The sequence below is a fragment of the Phaethon aethereus genome, assembly GCF_964289735.1.
Source record: "Phaethon aethereus genome assembly, chromosome: 1".
NCBI classification, from domain to species: domain Eukaryota; kingdom Metazoa; phylum Chordata; class Aves; order Phaethontiformes; family Phaethontidae; genus Phaethon; species Phaethon aethereus.
Genome location: NC_138575.1, coordinates 128,049,328 through 128,076,566, shown reverse-complemented (window position 1 = coordinate 128,076,566; position 27,239 = coordinate 128,049,328). Strand labels below are relative to the sequence as shown.

At 36.2% G+C, this 27,239-nt stretch overlaps 1 protein-coding gene across 4 annotated transcripts in view; it reads right to left on the bottom strand.

Annotated features, from left to right (window-relative positions):
• Window positions 1–27,239, bottom strand: part of DMD (dystrophin) — a gene marked incomplete at both ends in the record, with an annotated part of 1,339,794 nt that overhangs the window by 914,821 nt on the left and 397,734 nt on the right. For all 4 annotated transcript variants that reach the window (XM_082008889.1, XM_082008891.1, XM_082008888.1 and 1 more), the window contains 5 exons: window positions 1,549–1,667; window positions 12,365–12,537; window positions 19,269–19,361; window positions 22,326–22,403; window positions 23,387–23,479. In XM_082008889.1, the coding sequence (XP_081865015.1) occupies window positions 1,549–1,667; window positions 12,365–12,537; window positions 19,269–19,361; window positions 22,326–22,403; window positions 23,387–23,479 (556 nt within the window). The remainder of the gene's footprint in view (window positions 1–1,548; window positions 1,668–12,364; window positions 12,538–19,268; window positions 19,362–22,325; window positions 22,404–23,386; window positions 23,480–27,239) is intronic.

Here is a 27,239-nt window from a genome sequence, read left to right as displayed (position 1 = left end):
TTGAACAGGCTTGGTGCCGTGACCACTTCCCCAGGGAGCTTGTTCAGTGAGTGTCCACCCTCTCAGTGAAGCACCTTTTCCTAACATCCAGTCTGAACTTCCCATGACACAGCTTCAATCCATTTCCTTGTGTCCTATCACCAGGCATCCAAGAAAGGAGGTCAGCACCTCCCCCCCTGCTGCCCCCCTTGAGGAAGTTGTAGACTGCAATGAGGTCACTCCTCAGCCTTCTCTTCTCCAAGCTGGACAAACCCAGGTTACCTCAGCCACACCTCCTAAATCTTGCCCTGAAGGCCTTTCACCATCTTGGTTGCCCTCCTCTGGACACACTCTAACAGTTCAATGCCCTTATTCTGTTGAGGTGCCCAAAACTGGACAGAGTGCCCTGCGGTGTAGACTGGGACAATCACTTCCCTCGACCAGCTAGCTATGCTGTGCTTGATGCACTCCAGGACACAGCTGGCTCTTTTGGCTGCAAGTGAACACAGTTGACTCATATTCAACTTGCCATAACCCAAACCCCCATATCTCCTTATGCAGGGCTGCCCTCCAGCCATTCATCCTTCAGTTTGTAGATAAAACCAGGATTACCCTGTCCCAGGTGCAGAATCGGGCACTTGCTCTTGTTAAAAGACCTGATGCTAAGGTTTAGGCTCATTTTTACATTTTGTTAAATTCTGTTTTTTCCCCATCAGAAACTCACCACAAGGTGAGCCACTGAGAACAGCATAAACATATAGAAAACTGCATTTATTAGTGGCTTAATATGCAAATTGTAGGAAATTTCATGAAAATAAAGCATTTGGATCATGGTGTGGAAAAAGACAGCGTATATATATACAAAGGCATACATAAAAAGGAAGTAACAACAACTGTTCAACATCACCTTGCAGTAAAGAATATTTCAGAAATGTTCTCTGAGGGAAAATTACTTAGGCTGTCAGCAATGCAGAAAGTAGGGCAGAGAATATACAGAAATGGACAAAATTAAAAAGATCACGTGAAAAACAAGGAACCTTTCAAACATGACTGCATGAGTTAAGGTAAAATAGGCAAGCCTTTTACGTATAAGATTAAATGATAGTGATATCAGTTATGTCATCCTGATAAAATTACAATATACAGTGGATGTATAAGTAATATTTTAAAGATAACAGTATCTAGAGTTTGAATACACATTTTGGATACATATTAAAAGGTAATTTGAACTCATGATCTTTCCAGATGATACAAAAGCTGTAGGTGCTCTACATCTTTGAAACAGAAACCAATTATGTATTGAGGTACCTTTAATTCAGTGCATGCACATTAAAACTCTGCCCCCAAAGTTGGAAAAAAATTACTTTAGAGCACAGACATACAGGCAGTTCTTATGCCATTTCAATATAGCACAAAGTTAACACTAAAACATAAATAAACAAAGGATTTTGCTTCAGTTTATTATTTATCTTGCAAAATTGTTGTGTAAAAAGGTAAAATTATTGTGCAATCAAACGCATGGAGAAATTGATTTTTCCACTTAGAGGAAAGAACACAATTTCTACTAACCTTCAGGATCAAGGAGTTTCTCTATGCCCAAGTGTTGCCTGGCTATGTTGAATGCATGGTCTAATCGTTGTACAGGTGACTGCTGAGAAGCAACAGCGTTCCAATCAAACAGGTCTGGTCTAAAGCAAAAATAAGAACAGTAAGTTCCTTCTTTTTCAGCATTAGATGTAATTATATATTTCTACAGCTATCCATCAGCATCAGCTACTGTTTATTTTCTTAATGAAAGAACTTGTTTGATCAGTGCTGGAACTAATGAAGCTTGGTTTCTAATAGGTTTGCATCCTATACTCATGCACATCCATCACCATCACATTAGCCGCATCTCTTATTTTCCACCAAGTCCCAACAACCTATAACCTCACTCTCTCAGACTGCCCATTTTCACCCATAACGCTCTGCTCCTGTCACTGCCCAAAATGCCTGCAGCAGGGTCACTCCCCTCTTCCAGTCCCAAAGAGAGCCTGGGTGAGAAGGACCATGTGCTGTGGCCATGCACACTGGGAATGCCTTGTAGAAGACCCAGCAGGATAGATAACTGCTGAGGTAATTTTGGAGCCTTTCTCCTCTCTCCAGCCTGTCCTGTCCTGTCCTTCCCTTCCCTTCCTATTTCTAACAATGTAATTGTTTCCAAGATTACTAGCTCACTGTTTTTTCCGACTGAAATCAGTCAACAGGTTCAAAAATTCATGACCTGGGAACCTATGCAGCATAGCTGCACATGTTACTTTTCTTACCAAAATCTATAGAAAAATACACACTTCTCAGATGAGTACAAAACTGTAGTCCAATCCTAGGTTTTAGCTAATAGGAGCAAAAGCACTAGAGCACAATTTAAATGCTCTTGTAGGAAAAAGCAGAATGACCAAAGTTGAATTATAGCTCAGATACATAAACTGATACATAAACCAGTTGCACTATTTTCAATATAAATAATGTTAATAGACTGTGATCTTTGGCATTTCATCTGAGACATATTCATTAGGAGATCAGAATTTGTTATCAGGCACTCTGGAAAAAAAAAATTTAATCAGGCATTTTGTAATTAATGTGCATATAATATGAAGAAAAACAACTACACTATTTGTGGCTTTGATACAGTGTTCTAAATCAGAAAACATTTAAATGTATAATTTTACCTACAGATAAATCAAGTATGTTATTTACACAAATTAAAATGTTGTAATTACTTATGACAGATTTAGTTACATTTTTATTAATTCTAAAATTTTATTTTAAACAGCCTCCCATAGTTATAAGAGATGGGAAAAGATGTGCACTACATCATACTGTAATAAATTCAAGAGAGCAAAGGAAAAATGCCATTTATGTAGTAGTACTTTTCCAGCTATGCATCTTTGCTGTCCAACATTTTTCTGACAAGGGAGTGATTTACATAGCAAAAATTAAGTTATTAGAAAGTATTTTGCTTCTCTATGCAAGGGTTCTTAAGCATTCGTTAAAAATACAGGTTTCTCCTTCTCACACACAGAACAACTTCAAAATATTAAATTTGGCTGGGGGTAGGATAGGGAAGCGAGAGGAAACTTGAGAGGTGAAAATCTGTTTCTAGTCATGGATGCATTAAGTCTGTGACATCATAGACTGGTTTGTGTACTAAAACACAGACATTTTCAAAATACAGAGTATGTCTGCAGAATTTTTTCCATCCTCCTTGTACTGTGTATGACTGGGATGGAGTTAACATTCTTCATAGCAGCGCATGTGAAGGTTAAAACAATGTCAATAACAAACCAATTGTATAGGCTACTGCTGAACCGTGCTTACACAGGATCAAGATCACCTCTTCCCCGCTACCCTCTGCCTCCCCAGGCAAGGAGGCTGGGGGTGGGCAAGAAGCTGGAAGGGGACACAACCAGGACAGGTCACCCAACTGGTCAAAGGGATATTCCATACTGTATAACTTGCTCAGCAATAAATATTGGGGTGAAGGAAGAGGAGGGAAGGGGGTTTGTCTTCCAAGGTGGCTGCTTAGCAGACGAGAACGCTGCAGTAACCACAAAGCTATCTGTTATGATTGTCATAAAAAGTTCTGCAAGGACGTGTTGCACAAAAACTACAGAAACTAGGGTGTAAAAAGATTATTCAGTGACAAAAGCTTTTAAGACAAGGAAAGAAAATAATTATATCCAAGGGACTACCTTCACCCTGCCCCCAAATGTTTTTGCAGGGATTTGATTTGAAGTTCCAATCGCACTTGTGCTGCTCAGAGCAACACATTGTCTTCACACAAGCATGACTCATTTGGTGATATAAGATTTTATATACAGGAACATGCTTTCTTCTAACCTTCTCCACTGGGCAAAACCAATGACATTTAGAATTATTCATTAAGAAATGACACAATATTGTCTTATTCCTCTTGAAAAACCTCTGTCATCATTACTGATATTGTAGATGTTCAATTTCATCCAACTTCTCAATTACATAATCCAGGAGGATATTTTTGAGTTTATGTGTCCAGATAGGCCAAGACTATTATCATCAAATCTTCTGTAGAGGTAGGATTCTCAATATAAGAGAGAGTTATTTTTTTTTTAAACACCCAAGCACTCAAATAACAATAGCAAAGTTTCAGATAACACCATGTTGTAGAACACTGGTTGAATTTGCATGCTTACCAGCTTTCCCGCATATGCATGTGCCTGTGTGGAGTATACACAACATCTCGCTTTTACAATTACTACAGATGGCAAAAATTTGAACCCTCTGAGACACAGCTATGGAAGAGAAGTTGTAAATAGTCTTCAGTAAGCCATTGACAGGTTTCTTACGAATTTTTTTTAGTATTGTGCATAGACAACACAGCACAGATACCAAGCCAACTTAAAAAGTATATAGCCATCTACCGCAACTAAGCTCTGACAAGCATCAACTTAATTAGAATAAAATTAAAAATTCAAAAAGCTCTCCCTATTCCAGCAGCAACTTAATTTTTCAGATTTTCCCATTGTTGAAAGAATATTTGAGTATACACAGTTCAGTAGCAGCATCATTAGAATACAAGTGTCATAACGTCAGCTTGAAGCATCAGCTTCTCAGTGCTATCTCTGCAACACTGAAACAGAATTTCAAACAACTATTATTAGCTTTCTAAGGAGTTTTAAATACGAGGGTGAGCAGGAATGAAACAGTAGAGAAAAGAAATTAAATGGAATACTGATCCTCTGCCTTCTTTTGCTCTCTGTATTTTTCAAATTATACAAAGGGAGAGGAAGATTGTTATCACATCTGCAGCATGGTTTATGTCTGACAGGGGGTAAAGCCAAGGAGACATAACTAGTAATCTTCACTCCTCTCCCTGAACACATAAAAGCATACGCATGTTCAAAGACATTAGAATTAATTAGAACTTGCTGAACTCCAGCTGTCTGCTCACTGACCAGCTAAAAGAGTACTGATCTGGTATTAGTTTATGACAACATCACGGAAAGCCAAAATTGAACAGATTAAAGGCTTCAATGTAAAGGGTTTGTATTGTAAAATCAAAATTTATGTTGAACACAAGGTAATTTTTGTACCGGCAGCTCTTTCCTATAAGTAGCAGAAAGAAAAAAAAAAAAAAAGGAAAGGGGAAAACAAACCTCAAGTTTTTAAAAATATATTTGCAAGGAAAATACTTAGTCATAAAGTATAAAAGGGACATTTTTTTGTTGTTTTTTTTAACACAATCAATTACATAATTAATGGTGGAAGTAGATCAGCCAGGTAAGAAAATTGAATCTGGAGTGTACTAAGGCCAAACAAATCCAGACATATCTCTATGTAGAAATTAAATTTATGGATAAGACGAACCACAATTACCACAAAAAGCAACAGGCTACCATCTGATTTAAAGCATGCAATGAAACAAAACTCAGAGGCAGCAGACAACTATGTGTAGTAACTCCACCCCACCAGTGCTCTGTTCCCAGCGGCAGCCCCTATCAGCAATAGAGAGTTTCAAGACACATCTTCAAAGTTTACTCTTATTTTTCCTCAGACACCACCTGCTAAATCTTTGTCAAAAAAAAAAGCTAATTTTCATGAGTGCAGATATAGATATTGCAGCTAAATAACCCCCACAAAAGTTTATAAGCGGTGAAAAATAACTAAACAGAGTTTCTGGGGGTTGGTTTATTTACTTCCTAAAGAACATGTATATTCATTCAAGTAAGTTTTTTCCATATGCACCTGAAGTTAATTCATCTAAGATGCACATGGCAGCAAAACCAGAAGAAGTAATGAACTTTGCAAAGGTACTGAGTCAAGAAAAGTAAGAGAAACAAAACCTACATTCCAGAGGGAGAATGCTGAAGGAAGTAAGTGAAACATTTTGAAGATACTTTAATATCGCAGGATGTACTGCTTTCATTTCTTCAGCATTTCTGAAGTCACTCATTTGTAAAATATCACAAGCCTTTAAAACAGCAGCTTTTGTAACTTACATAACTTTTGGTAAAAAATAATTACACAAAGGTAATTATGAACATCACAAAGAAACACCATGCATGTTTTAATAGGCCATTTTTTAGGGTATATTAACATCTAGCTAAAGTTATAGTTCTATTAGAATTGGGATGCAATAAAATAATTTAACAAAACTTCAATGTACAGATCTAATTCACAAAAACTTTCCATCAGTGTATGTAGAAAGCAGCCACATTTATATCATAAAAGTTACCTCTCCTTTTCAAGAGAAAAGTTGTGGGTTAGTTGTTGTTCTAGCTTTATTTATACAAGAAAAACTTGTATACGTCTTCAGTACTCTCCCAATTAAAACAAACCAGAAGCCAGTAACTAGCATGTAACATAGTGACTTGTTACAATAAAAATATTTTCATACCATTGCTTTTAATTCTACTTTTCCTTTGACTTACTAAAGAGAAACTTTTGTTTCTTCTATCCAGGACCTCTTTTTAATGTCATTTTTCTTCTCCCCTCCCCACCCTACCATCCTGAAGCAAAAACAGCTGCAATGAAGTGCTCACTTCTAAGGCAGTCACCTGGCCTAAGTTCAAGCATTTTAAAGAAACAAGGAGGATTCTAATGAATGCTATTTGTTCCCACATCAAAATCCTGAGTAAAGGGCCAGGAAAAAAAAAAACAACCCAAAAACCTCAACAAAGTTAGAGAAAAGAGGCAAAGCTCTCTCTGACACCCATCTGGAGAAAAAAGACCACAAGAAGTAAATGGGGAAAGCTCTCTGTGATCTAAAGCCTGAAGTAGGGAGAGTTTCAGTTGTAGCAGGATTGGCCTCTCTTCATTAGCAAAATATTTTAGTTTCCGTATATTCCTAGGACCATGGTGTCACTCCACAGCTGTTGTCTTGTTTACTCAGTTCGATACAGAATATACTGTCCAAAGAACCATACCCCAAGTTTGTCTTTATGTTCTGAAAATTTGCACCCTGGGCTTACTAATGTACCCTTGTAGCTTTGCCAAGTAACCTGTGTTCTACTGCTCCTCACACTCTGTATTAAAAGCAATTGCTAAAGAGCCTAAAGGTCCATAGAGAGATGGTGGTTTTACAAATGCGAATATCTACTCAAAGTAAGCCCTTTGTAAAATGACAGAGAAAGGGCATTAGAAATATCTACTCAAAACAAAACAGCCATCCGTAAGCAAGGGAATGGTGGGTTAAAAGACTATGAGAGATAAAGCTTTCCACTGAGAGTACTACTTTCAGTGTGTTATATCTACGTAGTTAGTGCTTCATGCTAGTCTTTTACTTTCTTTTAATCGCTTCAAGGAGGTGCTGAAAATATTCACCCAGACAGAAATTCCACACTACTGTCTGAAACTCTTAAAAAACAAAAAAAGCTACCTACCCATCACTGAAAACATTATATAGAGAAATGAAATTATCACCACTTAAAAGATCAGTATTGGCTTGGTTTTCTTGTATTAAGACATGCAGTTATTTCATCAACTTGAGCTTTTTGTATCTGAACCATGAATGAAGATGATTTAGTACTATCTAGGATGTTTCTGGAGGGCAGATACCTAAAATATCACAGCCGTATAAACACAAGAAAGACCAAGGTATAACGACTTTGCAGTGTGTTTATTCCTTGACGATGAGGACCTCAACTATGACTATGATGAATATAATGATATTTTCTATAGTGCACTGTTTGTCTTCAAATGTTTCACACAGTCACTCAGCCTGGATACTTCATGGTGAAACAGATAAACACTATTTACATTAGAGAATGTTAATTAGATCTATTTCTAGTAAGTTACAGCTTAAAAATTTGAGCACTTAGCCAGTATTTCAGATAAGGCAATATAGAGGCTACAATGTAGTGTATAATTTGATGCAGTTATAAAAAAAGGCCTGAATTTTTTTAAAAGAAGAATCTAATTGTAAAAATACTAGTGTGGTTTAGATTCACAGTTGGACTAATCACAGCATGTAGTAACTGATCTTAATAGATTACCGCTTTACGCCAAAATACTTTTCTTTACATTATGCCATAAAAGTATTATGAAGTACTGGTTTTAAAAACAAATTAAATAGGGCAGAGTTTAGAAAAAAAAATTTAATGTTTGCATATTGTGAGAAACTGATTCCTATAGATGTCAAAAAGAAATTAGTATAATACTACCAGGAAATCTTAGCTCACTTTCAGAGAGCTTAAATACTAAGGCAAAATTTGGCTAGCATAATTTTTTCAGTGTTGGAGAGATTTTTGTTTCTTTTATTGATTTTTTTTTTTTTTGGTAGCAGACAGTCTAGGAATAGTGCTAAAATTGGCAAAAAACACGCCAGGCACCAGCTCCACCATATGAGTTCATTATCATACCAGATTTTCAAGCTATGGTTAGGCTTTTTTCTGACTAATTCTTCCATTCCGGGGAACATCCAAAAGTGATGAAGACTGTGCACACAAATTACAGACTGAAGGTCAGCGTGGAAGACTTAAGGCTTACTTCTGAAATACACTTGAAGGAAGGGTTAAACTAAAAGACTTCAGTGTCAAAAGGGGAAGCTGCTATTTGCAGTAAAGGCTATTTGTGACAATTAAATCATGAAAGTCTTTCAAGTTTCAGGAATGATGAACATAAGTTTTAAACCTTTAAAAATGAATTTTTCTACTAATGTATTTTATATATGTACTAAGTTATTTCCTAAGTAGCCATAAAGACAACTGCAGCTGTTCTGATAATTAGAACAACAAATTCTTGTTTTTCTTCAAGAGCCTATTTCAATATGAAAATGGCTGGGAAGAAGAAAGGTACTGAAAGGTATTGTAGAAAGGGACAATAATGAAGGAGGGGAAAAAAGACAGTGGAAAAAGTGAAATAATGAAATATAGAGGAATAAACTCAGAGGAAGACTGGAAAAAGAAGAGAATATCGGGACCAAACTTTATGGAGAACCAGGAAATGGAAGAGAAAGAAGTAGAACAGGAGAACTGGAGAAACAGAAAATCAAACAGGGAAAACAGAGGAACTAAATTCAAAAGTGTTTGTCTACAAAGGGCTTGTCATTCTGTGTTTGTAGGCCACAAAATATTGATAATGCATAGGATGTGTGAGACATCAGGTTGCTCTGAGATTTCATGTAAATTGGTGTTGATCAACTTTTCTTAAGTGTATATTCAGACCATCATCTTTTGGCACGAAACGAAGACACTCTGACACCCAAGAAGTAGGTACCTGCATTTCAGAGGGACTAAATTAGGTGTCAACACTTCTTAGAGAAAGTTTTTTTTTTCCTTATATTATAGAGCTAGGTGCTCCTGAACACTCAGAGTGTCTTAGCGTACCTATTTTATTGGTTGCATCTTGAAACTTGAAGTGCAATTCGGTGCTCCTGCATACTGAGCATGAAGTGTAAAGTCACCAAAAATAAATATAGAGGGTACACTAAGCATAGAGGTTCCTCTTATAAATGACTGACTCAGGGCTTCAGAGAACATTAGGTCTTCCTCTGAGATTTTTGCAGAATAACTTAGTGATTAAAGTCCAGAAGAAGACAACAGGTGTGTTGTCTTGGAAACTTGCCTCAGGGAATCTGAATATGCACTTGCTGTTTCCCAGATGAGTGCTCTAACTACTGGGCAAGAGAGAGACAAGACTTTCATGGAGTAATTCTTTCTCATGTCTATTGAAGATAGGCTCACTGTGCAGAAAGTTATGCAAGATTTATGGCAGCTGACACAAGAAGAGTAAAGCGAACTTAAGTTTTGCAGCCCTGTTTTAGAAAACCTGAATAAAGTGCATAATTTTTAGTGAGCCGAAAATAAATGTTCAATACTGCTGAACTTTGCACTGAACTGAACACAGCAGTGCATAAAGTATTATATACAGACACTTCGAGATTTGTCTAGACAATCCAAATGTGGCTTAGGCAGGCAGCTGCCTTCCCCAACCAGGAACTGCTCCTGAATGAGAGCCTCTGTTCAGACTTCTGGAGCTGCTCTTACAGAGAGAGACAAAAAGGAATTTCTGATTACTGATTTCAGACACCAGAGGAAATTACATGGTCCTGTAGAGCACGCAGTCTGAATATCTGAGTATCAGATACCCTAATCAGGAAACAGGCAGTCTGATACTGTGTCTAGGTGAAAAGACATGCCACCACTTTGGCCTTCTGCTGCACTGATTTGCTGAACACAAAATCAAGGTAGTTACAACGACATAGAGTACTACTGGTTTTAGCCTTTGCATTTACGGTACTAATTAGTTATCCAATATAATTTCAACATAAATATTTTTTGGCATTTTTGAAATAAAGGTTTTTTTTTTCCTTTGAGGTGTACCTATTTTTTCTTCCCCAGCTGTATCCAATGGAACAGAGGCAGCACTGTACCACCAAAAATGGTAGTAATCAGTCCTTTTTGTATCACGGAGTTCCTGCATGACTTAAGTAACCCGGTATTTGAGTTAAAACCAGCATTTTCCCACTTAATAAGGCTAAGTACAGACAATGTTTTAGGAAGACAAAAAGATATTCATGCCCTTAGAAATTATGCAGAAGCTCGCACACTTAACAGAGCTTCCATGAAGGCAAGTGGTGCAGGCAGAAGAGTATCCCACACAAAGTGTTGGTTTTCTTTTTTTCTTCTTTTTAAATCTATCATCTACAAGTATGGAATCAGATCTTTAGAGAGAAAGACATTCATTGATTTCTACAGGGTAATTGCATTCTTATATTCAGGTCCATCAGAATGAAACAACTTATGAAACGAGAGACAGAGCAAATTAAAATGAGAAATTATCATCAGTGGAGATAACAAAAAAAGATGTTTAGAGTGTATTTGGGAAAAAATCACAAAAACATATTTTAATGAATGACCAATGAATAAAGTAGTTATCAAAAGCTAATGACATAGTCACTATAGTTTAGTTATTTTCTTATTTAGGTCCCCAAATGCAGTCTTCCTAATACCTGCATAGACACTTGCACCAACACCAAGGAGGTGTGAGCACATCAACAGCAGAGTAACAGCAGAACGGTGGGAAAGCTAGTTTTTTATGTTATAAGTATTGAAGGCAGGTGAAATACATACATAAAGACCCTTTAGAGCATAATAAATTCTTCCTTAAGAAAATCCCTCATTCCTAACATTAGAAGCAAACAACACAAACATCCTGGACATTAGTTCAGTTAGATCTATTCAAGGATCCCAGGCATATGCAGGGTGAAAAAAAGGACTCACAGCAAGAGATGCCTACTGTCCCTGGGATGATGGTGTAATGCATAGCCACTGGCTCTCAGCGTTAGTCTTTGGACTACAACAGCAATAGACTTAATCAGACAGTTTTATTCAGAATCTTTTACATGAACCAGTGAAAATTTTGGAAAGAAATATCTGCAGCTCTTCACTGCTTAAGTTGGAAGGCATATATTGTCTCAGACTATGCTTTTTGAAGTATTTTGCCTTATTTTATTTTAAGCCTTTAATGAAAGTAAAAAAAAAAGGCCTGACTTACTAATATCTTGTAAATCCCTGTTGCCTCTTACTAAAAAGAACATACCCATTTAGCTGTTCAAAAACTCAACTCTCACTGATAATTTGGAGCATTCAGCCACCTTGCAGGACAGCCCCCTTTAGGAGAGAGGAATAGAAGTAGGAAAAGAGAGATCAGGAGCCTTATCATATTGGAAAAATAAGTACTGCGTTAAAATCAGTAGTGGCAAGAACTAGACCTTTAAGATGACTTAAGGAAGACATGCAAGCCAATCTAAGTACACAGAACCACCAGAGAATGCTGAATCTCTAAAGGTTTAGTTTTATATGGCGTAGACTAGAACCAGACAACTTCTGACAGAGGGTGAAAACTCAAATCAGCTGGGGTAACAACATGAAAGGTTTTGAAAACAAACGTCACCTTCTCCAGCTGTGCCTTTTCAAGGCAAAACCATACTTTCAGTCCAGCAACTGTCAAAGGCTTTAAACAAACACTACATTTTCCTCCCGCTAGGTCCCCACAGGAAAATCTCCTTTTCCCTCTAGGACAACCACAAAGGCTTAAGTTTGGATCTATTCCTTGCTCTTGTCAAAAGCTTCCAAGCCTGTACTCCTTGAGACTATCTACTTGGTATATACACTGAAATTCCAGAAAAGGATCTGAACTGAGCTTATTCTGTGAAAAGCTCAGACCCCCTCCCTCCACAAGAGGATTCAGTCCAACACCAAACACAGTACCTAGGTCAAAACAAACAGGCAGTTATTTAAAAGAATGCTGAAACATGCACACAGGAAGCAGCTAAAAAACCCAAATAAAAGATACACCATCCTCAAGCCCTGCTACAGCCGTCTGTTACAAGCTCACTGAAATAATGGAAAGTTAGTCTTCCTACCTGTGACTGTGGAGGAGTGCATTGAAAGCCAGTCCGTCAGACCAGCTACTGGTGAAATTGATAACATTGACCTGTGGGTAATTACGAGTCGATTGGCGGACCCAGCTCAGCAGAATCTTTTCACTGTTTGTCTGCTGCAGCCCAGCCATGATGTTTTTCATTACATCTTTGACCTGCAATAAGAGACAGAATTTCATAAATGATTGGTCTTACTTATTAAAAGCTGAATTACTTTTTTTTTTTTTACCCCAAAAAACTTCCATTGCCTAGATTTAAGCCTTAAAGGAAAACCTCCTAAGTAATTACAGAACATGCTTGGTGTCACATATAATGATAGCAATCAACTCTGAATCCTTAAAGACAACTGATACTGACTTGGTCACCATTGCTGATGCATTCAGTACATTCATCCCTGTGCCATCTGAAGTGTTCATGAACAGAGATGACACATTTGTTTGCACCACTTATGGGAACAGAGTTCATTCAAAGTATTTCTCCTTGTGGTTTTTTTTCTGTAGAAATATATCCTTAGTTAATATGACATATTATAGCAAAAGTTGATAAAAAGATGAAAAGCATTCTTCTCTCATTGATAGAGCTGAAATAAGTACCAAGCAAAATAAATGTGCTCAGTGCACAATAGATAATATTTTTGACTTAAATGTGCAAACTATATTTGCATATATGCACTTGGATGAAAAGTGAATATCATTGCATGCATTAAAGGAGTATTGTATAGGTTTAATTAAAAAAAAATAATGAGCAGTTAATCTTCCTCCTTCATTAGAGAAAGCTCACTGACCTAGAGTTATTATTTTACAAAAAGACATTAATTTTAAAGGCTTTTAAAAATATTAGCCTGGAGTTTGACATAATGGAGTCGATCATATATTTCTTAGCAACTTCTTTTCTAGTGAAAGAACATCCAAAACTTCTAAGAAGTCTATAATTTATTTTCCTGTAAAGTAATCCCTTTTAAATCATTGCTTTCTCCATATATCTTGTAAAGATTAGCAGCTCTTTTAAAATACTCCCTAAGATATAATTTAACTCTCAAGTTGCTTATTTTTTGCTTATTCATTTATGGAATATATAATTTATTATAATCCTCCACTTGAATTGCTCTGCAGCCAGTATCAGTCAAAGAACAACATCGGTGCAGAAGCTACTATATGATAAAGGATGGACCACTCTGAAATTTTGAAAACCATAAGATAACATGCAGAAACTTTAATCTCAAAGAATAATCAACAACAAAAAAATTACTATGATACTGTAGAAAAAAACAGATACCATTTTATTGTTCAGTCTGGTAAGTTGCTTGCTTGTTTCACAGTAATTAATTAAATCATTTGACTAGGTGAATACATGAATTACTAAAAGAATGTCTTGTTTTTACACCTCAGATGCATACTACCCAAAGAGTATCCGTGCCTTTGATTTTCCTTTTGAGACTTAGGTATAAAGTTAATTTTATATGTTATTAGCTTCTGAGATGGGAGGAGAAACTGGTCCTCTCTAAATTTCATGGGACACATTCGTGACTTTAGTTTAAGATTGTAATTTGCACCCATGCAAATTAATATTAAATTATGTCAGCTAAAAATAGCAGCATTTTATAGTTACCTCCATTTCTACACCAGGAGACAGAAAGTCAAGAGTTTAAGAAAATTAGAAAACATACTCTTTAGTTTTGCTTCATATGTCTGTGTGAGGATTTTAAATTTCTTGTTAATATTTTCAGTGTCTTCACCATTGAGAGCAGCCAAAGTAGATTTACATAATTCAGTAAGAAGCTAAGATATTTGTCTCCTGTATTTCAAGGAAAAAAAACCTTCACTACTATCAAAATACAAAATTTTGTTTTTCATGAATCCAGGTGTTAAAAAGAAGAAAAATTTTGAGATTAGCATCTATTGCTCCAAAATTAATATGAAAGACTAGAAAATATTGAAATCATGGTAATGGAGAATCATCCAAGACAGGGTTTCATTGTTCATTTTGGATTTTTATGATGTGCTTGTGTTTACAAATGCAGATTTACCTGACTATTATAAGCAAGCTGTAACACTGGAAAAATACAACACGCATTCTTATAAAAGGATAGCTGAATGAATGCAGATTTAGAAATATAAAAGTTCATACCATGTAGAAAAGATCAAGTGTTTGAGTTGACATTAATGTAAGAGAAAGCATGAACAGAGGAAATCAGGCAAAACTAATAAAAGAATGGTCTGTCAGGAAGGCAATTATTCAGAAGAATCCAGTTAATCCAGTGTTAGTTTTTCTTTCGACTTAAAGAGACGAAGCCAAAACTTTGCATTTATTTCTACTTCTAAGTAAACAAATACAAAAGAGCTTAAACTCATCTTGTTGAGTTTAATATGCTGACAATGGATGAAGCTTTAATCTCATTTTCCTGCATTTTTCCGCAGCAGTGAAGACTGTTACATTTGTGATGTTTCGGTGCCTGCTAGGGAATGGCAGGCATTTAAACAAGAAAGTAAAAGGGCCTGATCTCGTCCTGAAGTCTGAGGTTGCTTCCTATTCAGTGAGAAATAGTGGGAAACTCCACTGCTGTGACAGGAGCCACCTTGTCCTCCCGAGCGCCCTGAGGGTGCTGCCATCCCGCTCGCCCCAGCCAGTACCTCAGCAGCGCCGCGCGGCACCGGGCCGCGCCGCGCCCGCGGGACCGCTGGGCCCTGAAGCAAGGTCAGCATCTGAGCAACAAAGTGCTGGCTGACATGGAGGTTAGAAGGAAGCTTTCTGAAGGCTTTTCAGTTAAGATGTACTGTTCGGAAACTGTAGCACATTGAGATGTGTTCACATCAGCCTGAAGAGCTTTAGGATGGATAAGCTCCTCAGCATCCAGGCTCAAAAACTACAGCCACTTCAGGGTCTAGTAGGCTCTGCCTTGTGCTGTCAGATGATGAGCTGGCCTCTGAGGCGCACTCCATTGTCACCTCTCCTTTCTAGTGCAGTGTATCCTGGCAGGAAACACAGCCTTAAGGCGTAGGAAACTCTGGCTTCCAGAGAATAGAAATACTTACTCTTCCTGGGGAACAGCCCTATGCTGCAGCAATAAGAAAAGATTCGATTTTCAATAGTCGGGGGAGGGGAAAGGGCAACACAGACGCCACCAAGATGACTTGTGAAACATCAAACTGCCGGATGGAAAGCTGTGCACAGAACGGGAGCGCTGCTATTCTCGTCACCACACAGAAGAGGCCAAGAGCAGCGCGCCCAGGCCTGGCTCATAGCGGCAGCGAACCTCTGAGCTCCCCACCGCAGGACCAAACCTGGCATCCATGCCTGCGTAGTTGTGTGCGTGTAAGGTGACCAGGGACACAGCACGATGTCAGGCTTGCACTATGTCTGTTTCACCTAAAACCAACACTCCGGCACGTAACATTTTAAAAGACTGCCACTTGCCTTCAGGATGCCAGCCCTTAGAAGAGAGGGAGGGAAGGAGAGTATCTAAAAAAATTATTCTCAAAGCAAGGTGTTTTCATTTTTCTCAATCAATTAGGGATCTTGCAGCTCCCTGACAGAACTACTTAGCATTTTTTACTTGCTATATTTCAGACAGTCTGACTGCATAGATTATTTTTGTATAGCTAGAACCCACTCAACTTTTCAAAGCACATTTTAAAGAACTCTTTTAAGAACATTTTGATAGATGTTCAAGACCCTTATGAAAGTAAAGGATACTATTTGCTCATTGAGTCAAGGTGGATTGACAGAACTGTTAGTATTTAATTTCTACCATTATAATTCAAAATAAAATAAAATGGTAATTCCCATTAAAATACCAGTTCTACAACAAGCGCAAAACATTTGCTAGGGTTCTTTTTTTCATGCTCTACATGAAAATAAGTTTTCTCTTAAAAACAAAACATCTTGCAGACTGCAATATAGAATGTTTTTTCACTCAAGAGTCTTTTTCAAATATAACAGGTCAGAAATTAATGGTTTATTTTGGTTTTGCTTAATGTTAATGGTGCAGTGAGGCTGGGATCACAGAACTCTGAGAAAGAGGGCAGCAGCTTCAAGGAAATAGAAACTCTGAGAGATTCAATACCAGAAAGAGCTTTGGCAGCAGGTGCTCAACTCAGATGATGGTTCAATTTCAGTGGAACTTTTAATAATAATCTGAAAAACAGGCTGGATAAGAAAGGACACAACCACCACAGGGGATACAGAAAGCCACAAGACTTCTACTGAACAGAAATGACAGCGGCAAGAATGAGCCAGATCTTGTCTGCCGCCATGCCTCTACCACTGTCCCTCCTCGGTGGGACTGCTCATATCCACTCAGACTGGTACTGCCTCATTATTCATTTCATGCACCTTTCTTCTACCATCTCTCTTGTTTGGTTGGGTTTTTTTTACATTATACACAAAGAGATTGACATTTTTATAAGACACAGTCTTGTTGTCATATATAAGTACAGTTCTGTCCTAATGTGGTCCTGGCTGCAGAATGTGAAACCGGAAAAAGCTTCTTGCCTGTTCATCTGCAATAAAATAACTGTCCGCACAACTTGTACCTTTTTTTTCACATGCAGGCAGATAAACTTCAACTAGGTGACTCTTCTGAAGACTACAAGTTGTTGGAATGAGAATGTGAAAGGATTTGCAGAAGCAGGATTGCACCAAGCACAAACTGTACCAGTAGCATGCACTAAATCAACCAGTCTGTGTATTACTATTTAATTTTTTTAGGCCTCCCACAGACTACAAATACAGTAATCTTGATAAGTTATCATAGGTAACAAGATGTTTTATCTAACTGTAGACAACTGTCAGGTAAGTTTGGTGGCCCCGAGTCCGTAATTTAGTCTTTAAAAACAGTTTGTGTTACTTCTAGCTCCTTAGTGCCAAGAACAATCTGTGATAGGCAAAATGGTACCAACAGGAAGAAGCACCCTTTCTTAACTTACAGCCTTGTTTCACTAGAAGTGCTGTCAGTATGTGAGATAGTACCAACCTATAAACAGCCAGAACAATTATGAACATATTCTAGATCATGCAAATCAGTTCAAAACTTGAAAGATTATCTGGAAAACAACAAAGATTTTCTCCACAGAGCTGTAAATAATTAAATTCACTTTGAACCATTCCATTCCTTTGAGGGGAAATAGGCAGCACATGAACATCTCCTGAGTTTTGTTTAAAAAGAGAAAAACCCAAGTACAAATCTAGCTTTGTATTATTTTTTAATTATTAATCACTATTCAACAGCAACAGGTTTATTACACTATAATGGCTTCTTCTTGCCAACCAGGCTTTTGCTACTCTTTAGAAAACAAACTGAGATTGAATTCTAGCCAAATTAGAAATCTATTCACAAAATTTTGAATGAGAAGTCCAGAACATATAAGTCAATTCCTTTCAGTAATCCATGAATAGAATGAACTGAAACACAGAACTCAAAAGTATAGACAAAACATGGGCTGAATCATTATGACTATGCTGAAAAAGTGTCACACCTTTAACCACTGCTTTGTCAATATGATCGCTGGACTTTTCATACATAGGTAGTTCAGCTTGAAGTCACGGATACCATCACAGCTGCTGTCACAGTTAACACTAGGCTCAAGGAGAAACCTGAATGCATCACCTATGTACTGTAAGCAAACGGTGCTCTAAGAGCACATGCCTGCTGTTAGAAACTTCTCCACACCATACCAGGGAACATGTGTCTCTTCTGTGTATTTGCAAGTATGCCTTAAGAGGAATGGTAAGAAAAGCTGAAAGAAAAAATAAGAAGTGCACAACTAATACTAAAACACTTTAACACTTTTCTTCATGATAAAACATGAACAAATCAAAATATCAATTTGAACATGAATAGTCATCTCAGTCCATAATTCATTTAAATTACAACACAGTGATTCAAGGATTATTGGTAGAAGTTGCACAGCTAGGTTTCATATTCCATCTGCTCTTAATAAGTAATTTAGAAAAATATTATGTAATTAAACTAGGAATATTGGAATGGGAGACAGAGAAAGAAAATGATTTAACTATTTGCAGCTTTTATCTGTTGCTTTCACTGAAATCTGTCTTGTAAAATTAGAAGAAAAGCGTTCCTGACTTCAATAAATGATGCACATGTGATTTCTTATAGGAATGTTTAGTTTTTAATATAAAGTTTTTAGGCTTTGTTTCCCACCATCTTTGCTTCTAATGCTATGAAAAACTTGTAGATCATTGCTTGGGGAGCAGAGCCAACACAAATGGACAGACTCTTACCCCGGATTCATATAAACACACAGACTCAGAGCATCTAGATGCTAGTTCATTTTGAATTTTTATTTTATTGCTGCCTCAGAATTTGTTTACTTAAGTGTCCTCATCTACCATGTTGGTTTGGTTTTTATGAGATCTATATCATAATCCACCCTTTCTAAAGAGGAAGGAAGCTAAATGAGCTACATCTGCTTCAATAAATTGTCAGAGTAGCAGCTTTTAAGTGTTCAAAAAAGAATTATTGTCAGGTTGGGTCAGCAGCAAATAGCAACAAATGTGATTATTTCATTAAAATATAAAAGTCACTCTTTCTAAGATACTAAAAAGAAAAGTGACTATGAAAGCTATATATCCACATTGGCTTTGTCCACCCATTTTTCTTACAATAACTGTATTATATATTCTCTTGCAACATCAGACTATGAAATTATAATCAAAGGAGTTGCTGCTAATGCTCTAAAACCTATTTTATCTTCTTAAGATTCTTAATATCCTAGATAATGTGTAAACAGACTGCAATAAAACTTAGTGATGTAGGAAACTGCTTGCAATATCTATGTTTACTTTGTAGGTTGTGGCTAGATAATAATGGAAAAAAGATCAGTGGAACAAAGGTACTTCATGGAAAGCAGGCAGCAGTGTTACTCACCTGCCAGTGCAGGATTATATTCCAGATCAAACCAAGGGTCAGTTTATGATTTCCATCCACAATGTCTGAGCTCCCAATATTTACCAAATCAACCTATTAAAGAAACAAAAAAAAAGTTTGCATAAGCTTAATAGCAAGCAAACAAGGTTGGTGTTATTTTCATGCATTTGGTGTTCAACTCTCTGTGGTGAGGGAAAGGAAGGATTGGGCTAGGGTAAATTTCTCGTTTGGTTTCTGTTGTTTAGTAAACATTCAACTTGTTTTTTAAAAGGTGCAATTAATGTTTTGGCAAAAAGCTATCAGTCATCTAGAGTTCCAATTATTCCAGTTATAGCGTGTTGTGAAAACTTGCAATTGAAAGTAATAGTTAATAATAACTTAAAAATATTTTATATTAAGCCTTTACAATTACAAATCACAAAACTGATGGGTGACACAGAAAACCTCCTGTATTATGCTCCATACCTTATATAACATACTTTGCTGAAAGCTACACACACATCTAGACACTGTAAGAACCTACAAACCCAAGATATTATTCTTCATATATAGATTATAATAGAACTTATTTTGCCTTAATTAAATTTTACACTGTATAAGGCAAGGCAGTATGTGTTCCAGAGTACAGAGAAACTAATGATTATGATCTACGTCTTTTCCACATTGCTTGTCCAGTAATGTTGTTTTCCATAATTATATTATGCATTTGCAACTTCATAATGCATCAGCATTTTTCACCCAGGAATATTCTTCCCTTCACATGTGAAATGATCCTTCACCCTCCCCTATTTTTTATGTATTTAAATAAGAAAGCCAAATTCAAGAATGCAAGTGCAAGACAATACAAGCTAAGACCTGGCACTTTTGGATGGGAACTATGACTCTTACTTTGCATTCTCACTGCTTCATAGATGCGGTTTTTCCTGGTCAGAACTGATACTTATATGAGTATTCCCCATTCTTTCACAAATACAGTCTCCATAACTCTATTGCACTTCTGAAGTTATTTGAAGTTACATCTGTAGAATGACTAAAGGTTTTGCACACTCGGAACATGCCTCTTTTTTTTTATTTCAATGCATCTATGTATAGGTCACTTTTACTAATCACATACAAGGTAGATAATTTGTCAAGAACTCTAAAAATCTCTAAGAACTTTTTCTTTAAGAATTCATCATTTTTGTACTAAAAGCATATGAGACTGGCAATTCATTCTAACAAACAGTGTCTTGGAACATTTCCCAAGTGGAACTTGGACTTTATATCCTAAATTTCAAATGGGGTCCATGGAGCAAGTGACCCACTACAAAGCTTATTAAGATATCACCTACATGTCCTACAAGCCAAATCCTCCATCTGTTTTTGGCAATGGAAGCCTGAATACACAGACCCTATATCTATTTTATTGAAACAGAGAAACACCTCCCAGTTTGCCTCAGTGTTGCCTGAGGCTGTATTGGGGCAACCCCTCACCTCAACACTTTCAGCTTTCCATGGGAAAAAAAAGAAATCACTAAAATGAACTGAGTGGAAGGAGCAGCGTTTTTCAATCTGTTACCACCCAGATGACTGCAGAACCTCAGAGCAAGGATGGCACATGCCAGCAGAAAAATCTAGATTAGTCTCAGGCTTTAAATTCCTTTAGAACCATTGATTTTGCATTCCTGAAATCCCATAGAAATCACTCTTGAGATGATTTTGAAGGTTGAGGAAACTACTTCAGAGGCAGATCTTTTGACTTTATACTAATTTGATATGGTATATATACACACTATATTAATTTTATATTGCGTATAGCTTATAAGGTTTTCACTACATGAATATAATGGCCACTGGATGACCACCTAATTTCCTAAAAGAACATTTTTTCTTCTATATTTTTCAATTGGAATACTCTCTGTTTTCATTCTGTACTTGAAAAGGACAAGTTGTGTTCTGGAAACTGAATGAACAGCACATTAATGGATTTAGCTGATATGTAGTGAATAAATACTTTTAAAAGCATTTACTATGAAAATTTGTAACTATATTCCAGGTATGCAATGAAAACCTTCTTGTATACGGTGAAATAAGGTATTGGTGTGGGGTTTTTTCAACAATGTCAAATATTGAAGATTTTGAAGGATTAGAAACTTTGCCTTCTACTTATTTACATGAAATTCCATTTAAAAAAAAAAGGCTGGAGGTCTTTATGCCAGTTTTATAAGGTGACTTTCATTTATGCACAAATCTTTAGATGGATAAGCATTATCTAACATTTATAAAATCGATAATTTTATTCAGCAACTGAACTCAAGCATGTTTAGTGACCTACTGCAGCTATCAAGAAATCCAATACAATAAGCAGCACAGAATACATTATCACTGTTCCATCACATCTTACTGTTAAGTTTAAGCAAATGTTGTAGTTTATTTGAATTTATTCTTGAGGAGGAGATATGATATAATTAGTTGGCCACTGAAAATGTCTGCTAAAGTTATGGGTCAATTAGAATGCTTGGATAAGGAAGACATTATGAGAATATTTACTCAAAAATGATGCACAGGATACTGGCTTGAAAAGTCAATCTTGACAAAGTAGAATGGAAAGTGGTTTTGATATGATTAATTTCCTTAATGTTATGAACTATAAGGAACAGACATCAATGAAAATTTACCAAAAAGACTTGTAGGAAAAGCCTCAGTTTTTCAGACTTCATAATCATCAGAGTTTGTGAGTAGGTATTTTGATAGGTAGCACCTTCTAACCAGGTATGGGTGACTTCTTGTAGTTACATCTTTTAAAATGTATGCATTATCATAAAATCGTACACGTTGATCAGTCTTCAGATAGCATCCGTTATAGATATATTATTGAAATATTTGCTGGCAGTGGATTTTAAACTCTTTGATATACATTCCATCCTGGTGCTGAACAACAAAGTATCCATGTCACATTAGTAAAACGGCCTTGACTCTAGTAATTGTACACTATAGGCCAGAATTTGATCCAACACTTACAAAGCATTAAGTATGCTATATATAGGAAGTTCTGACCCTGTCCAGCTGATTACTTACATTATTTCTCTGCAAAACCTGCAGTGCTTTGTTGACATTGTTCAGAGCATGAACTCTTGTGGACCCCTTTTCTTTTGCCTACAAAAAAAAAAAAAAGAAATTTGATTGCCCAGAATCAGAAACTAGAATACACTATATGTAACCTAAATCTTATATTGCACTCAGAGTTTTCTATTTCATAAGCTTATGACAACAACAGTGAGAATATTACAAAACATTTTGCATACGCAGCTTCCCAAGATGAAATAAAGGCAATTGTGAAATAAACGGAATCCACAGTTGGAAGGTAATTTGGTATCTTGACATTTTTCAGTGAATGCATCATTGAAATGTGTATAAAATCAGATAACTCCTGATTGTTTTTATTATGATTAGTCTTCTTCTCCATGGGACAATTTAGGAACATTACTATGATGACCAAACAGATAAACATTAGTTTGTTTAATGTTTATTTACAAATATATTCTCTCTGGATATTGATTCTCAAACTCCCAGCCTGTTTCATTACTTTTTTATGATAAAGTTTCCAAGAAAGATCCCAAGCTCACAAAGTCCAAGCAAGAACACAATAGAGGGATATTTAAAAATATGTGTGATGGGTCGCTTTAGAATTTGCAGGTTAATAAATGCAAGCTGTTCTCTCTTTTCAGACATTTAGAACTCCAATACATGGACTGTAAGTATGAAATTTATTAGAAAAATATTCTAATTCTGTACATAAAATTCTATGCCTTGTATTTAGCACAAACGTTTAGTGATAATTTCTGAATTCCAGCTAAAATGTAAATATCTAAATGAACCCTGCCTCAGTCTTGCTTCCCTTTGCCACACTTCCTTAATAAGTGCATACAACAAAGTAGAATAATTTCATTTCAAATATATGCCTAGCTCTTGGTTGCAATGTTTCCTCAATTAGAAAAGAAAGTCAAAAGTATTCAGATTCCTAAAAAATACTATTTCCACAGGCCCCTGTCAATGGCTGAAATTAATGAAGACCACCTACTGCAATTATCACAACATCAAGATTTCAATATACAGTAAACATGGTAGTATATACATACAAGTTTTTGGCCTGTAAGGCATTCCAAGAGCTCCAGAAGTCTTCGTCCATCTCGAAAATCATTAAAAAGCTCTTCAATGTAACGTCTTCCAAACTGAAATGAAACAATGGCTTTAGTTAGTTTGAACACCAAAAGAAGGAAGCATCCAATTTCTAAATTAAGACCAGAAAGCTGTAAAAGCCACTTTCTTGCAAAGTGGTGTATTCTATCTGTGTAAATACACCGTGCTACCTAATAGTAAATACGAAAGGTATGATGCAAAATAAAGGAGGAAAATATCTTACAACTAAACTAATAAAGTTCCTACACATACATATGTTTTTAATAGGGTTTGTTGCATAAGATTGGTGCCTACCTTATTTCAAGTACTTTTCTTCTGGTAAGGAAGGTACATCCTTTATTCCCTCTTAAAATTATACTATTGATGTAATTTGTGAGAAAATGCTGCAGATCCAATAACTTCTAATTTGTGCACACACTATTCATTCAAACACTTACGTCAGAACTAATTAATGAAGATAGAACACAAACAGGACTTGGCAAATCAAGGTGCAGTTCATGAGAAAAATAGGAAAAATAATTTTCTGAATGAAAAAGAAAACCAAACACCCAGAGTGAGTTATCAAGTTTAAGTGCCTAGTAGGTGTTCTTTCATGTGGCAGAAAAAAACTAAGAATTACACAGAGGTAAGTTTCATGTTTATTCTTGTGAAGTCTAAGAAATGTATCTATGTTAATAGGACATACATGGAATTGTACTGAATCAGGGCCTCATTATCATAAGTGGTTACAACACAATTCAGTTTTTGTACGTAGCATCAGCGAAAGATGAGAGGAAATACTTGGAATTTTCCTCCATGTGACAGTGGTAAAAAAAGATTTACTTTTTCTAAAATTCAAGCCAAGTTTCTGATCTGATGCTTCGACTAATGCATTAAATTTTAATAATATAGAAATATAATTCTGTATAGTTTAGTCAATGTGCATCTTTTATGTGCACCTATAAATTTTGGCATATTTTTGTATGTGTAAGAGCTATTGAGAACCACAATAAAAAACAGTGATTATTTTGTGCAGTGTCAAGTACATTCACATGTCCATATTCTTTCTAATTTGTGAAGTTTCACAGACACTTTGATTGATTTGAGAGGCAGCATCGTATTTTAATTTGCTAGAATTGACAGTATGCTAACCTACATTGCACATCTTCTGTTTTTACCACAGAACAATGTAGAACTGGGAATCTATATTACACAGAAAACATTTGCTTTCCTGTCAGCGGTGTTGTTTTGGTACTCACTGCAACACTCATTAGAGCTAGCTGGGAATTTTATGAAAAACATATTTTGTCGGAAAGTATCAATTCCTTCAGAAGGTTTCTTAAACAGAGGACAGGTTCCAGTGCTAGACTCATTTTTTCCTCAATCAATAAATATTTATGTGTACAGCACAAACTTTAGTACTATTGGCTGCTCTGGCATGACTCTTTCCCTCTTCCTTTCTCTCTAAGTGCTCTGCTGAGGCAAGAGATCCTTTCAATCCCTTCATTGTTTCGTAAGGTTTTGTTTCTGTTGCATGGAACAAACAAATCCAAAACATCAAAAATTTTCTACAGCAGTGGGAGTCCTTGCTTGCTAGCCAGCTTTCAAATCCTGCACAACCCATTCCAACTAAGAGCTAATTTCTAGTTAACATATATGCTGCCGCTTGACTACCTAAAATATCTGAAAACCAGTACTGAACAGATTCCCAATTGATTTACTCACCCCACTCAACCTCTTGAATTATCAGTTTAACTAATAATACTCAGCAACTCTATTTCCTGCCTTGCATTTAGTATGAGAAGTAGTTTTGATAATTTTTCTTTACATTATCGTATGAACAATCATGTTCCACATTATGCAACTCAAGTCATGCACAGTATTCCTGAAGTTGTCTATTACATACTTTATACTGCACAAATTTAAAATTAAAACATATGACTACATCAGACAGACTTTATTTTGTTCCCTAATCATGCAAACAAAAGTCATTTTTGTGGAAGGGAAGCAAAAGACCTATGCACTTCTAAGGGAACATTCTAACATTCTTTAGAAAATTGAAGAGATCAATAGATGCTTCAGTAACACTATGAAAGATTTGTGCCCATAATGTTATTGAAACACTTCAGGAATATGAGCACAGTGACATTTTGATAATAGAATATAGTCATATTGTTTTGTATCACAAAGGAAAAGTAGAACTAGCCTTCATAACTGCCTGTGTGTCTGTCTTTCCTTTTTGCAGCATTTAAGCTATTCATAAAGTTTAGGTTGAAATCCATCTAGGACAGCCAAAAATTCTGCTTGAGAAAATAACATGCAGGGTCTTTTTGATAAAGCTTTCATAAAGAAAATGAAGACGCAACATGGTAGCATCTTCATCAGGGCATATTAATTACAAATGTGTTACCAAGTAAACCTTAAAACAAAAGTTACTATTGATTTCTTAGGGTCTTGGAAGTATACCTTCCACTAGTCAGCAAGTAAAAATACCTTAAGACACCCTATACTGCTGCCACACATATCCTCCTTAACCTGAGGAAGGTTGCTGTTTTTCTGGAAAGAGGGTAATTAAGTCTTCTTTCTCAAATAGACTGATGTCTTCACTGGATCGACGTTGCAGTAAGTCTTCAGAAGCAAGGGGCTCAAAGGTACATCAAATAAATTCATTGTGTCATTGAAAAGTGTCTGTTAAGTTGTATGAAGTTTTGAAAACAATGTAAAAGCAAGCATGGCTAGCCAATTACAAAATTCTTGTTGAAAATAACCTTGTTTGAAACTTTTTTTAGGTTGTGACCTACAGCCACTGCCCTTTACTTACAGAGGAATGAAAATTTTCAGAAATATCTCCTGTGCCGCTTGTACGCATTTTGATTTGTTACTCCCCCTATATTACAAACTTATCCAGAACCTCATTTTAAAAAATGCCCAAAGCAGCTGCATACTGGATTGTATGCACTTAGGTTTTATTCTTAAAAGTCACAATGATGGAAGAGATGGGGGAAACAAGAGAGAGTACAGGGCAGAGGAAGGACTGCAGATACCGCCCGTGAAGCACAAGGCGAACTTTCATCAGTGTGGTACTAATTCTCCAACTGGTAGTTTGACTGGCAGCAGTGTGAAACTAGAGATAATTGTATGATCTATAAGCTATCTATAGCATTAGTTAAGTAGATCAGCAAAGTATCATCTCTTTCTTCCTTACTTGTTTTTTTCAGGGACACCAACAATTAATGGAAGGATTTGGGAATTAGCGAAAGGGATGAAAAGGACAATGAGAAAAAATATACAGAATAAAGAAAAAAAAGGAATAACTGTAAAATTTAAATTTTAAAAAAAAGAAAGAAGCAGAAATTACTTTCTAGAAGTAGGACTAACAAAAGAAAAATCTAAGATAGGAACTTGTTAGATTCTTCATGACTAGAAAGACTCTAGGGATTTAAGTATATGGCAGTTTTATGTATTATTTTAACCTACTGTCTTGGTGTTAAATAAAGGTCAAAACACAGACAATTTTCTTGGTTTAGCTGATATGGTTGTCAGCTGCAGCTGCTGATCTTTACATAAAATAAGGGAACCTGACAGAAATCCAAGGTATATATTTTAAAAGAAAACAAAAAAATGTTATAGAGAAGGGAAGATTCCTGTTTTATCACGGATGAAATTAACTCTCACACTTAAATAAAGTCTGAGGAAAGCTCTGACTAGAATTCAAAAAATACATCGCATGGCAAAAAACCCCACACTACCATGGTCAACTACAGAAGCCTTAGTCTTAGAATTACAGGGTAACATACAATTAACATCTCAGGA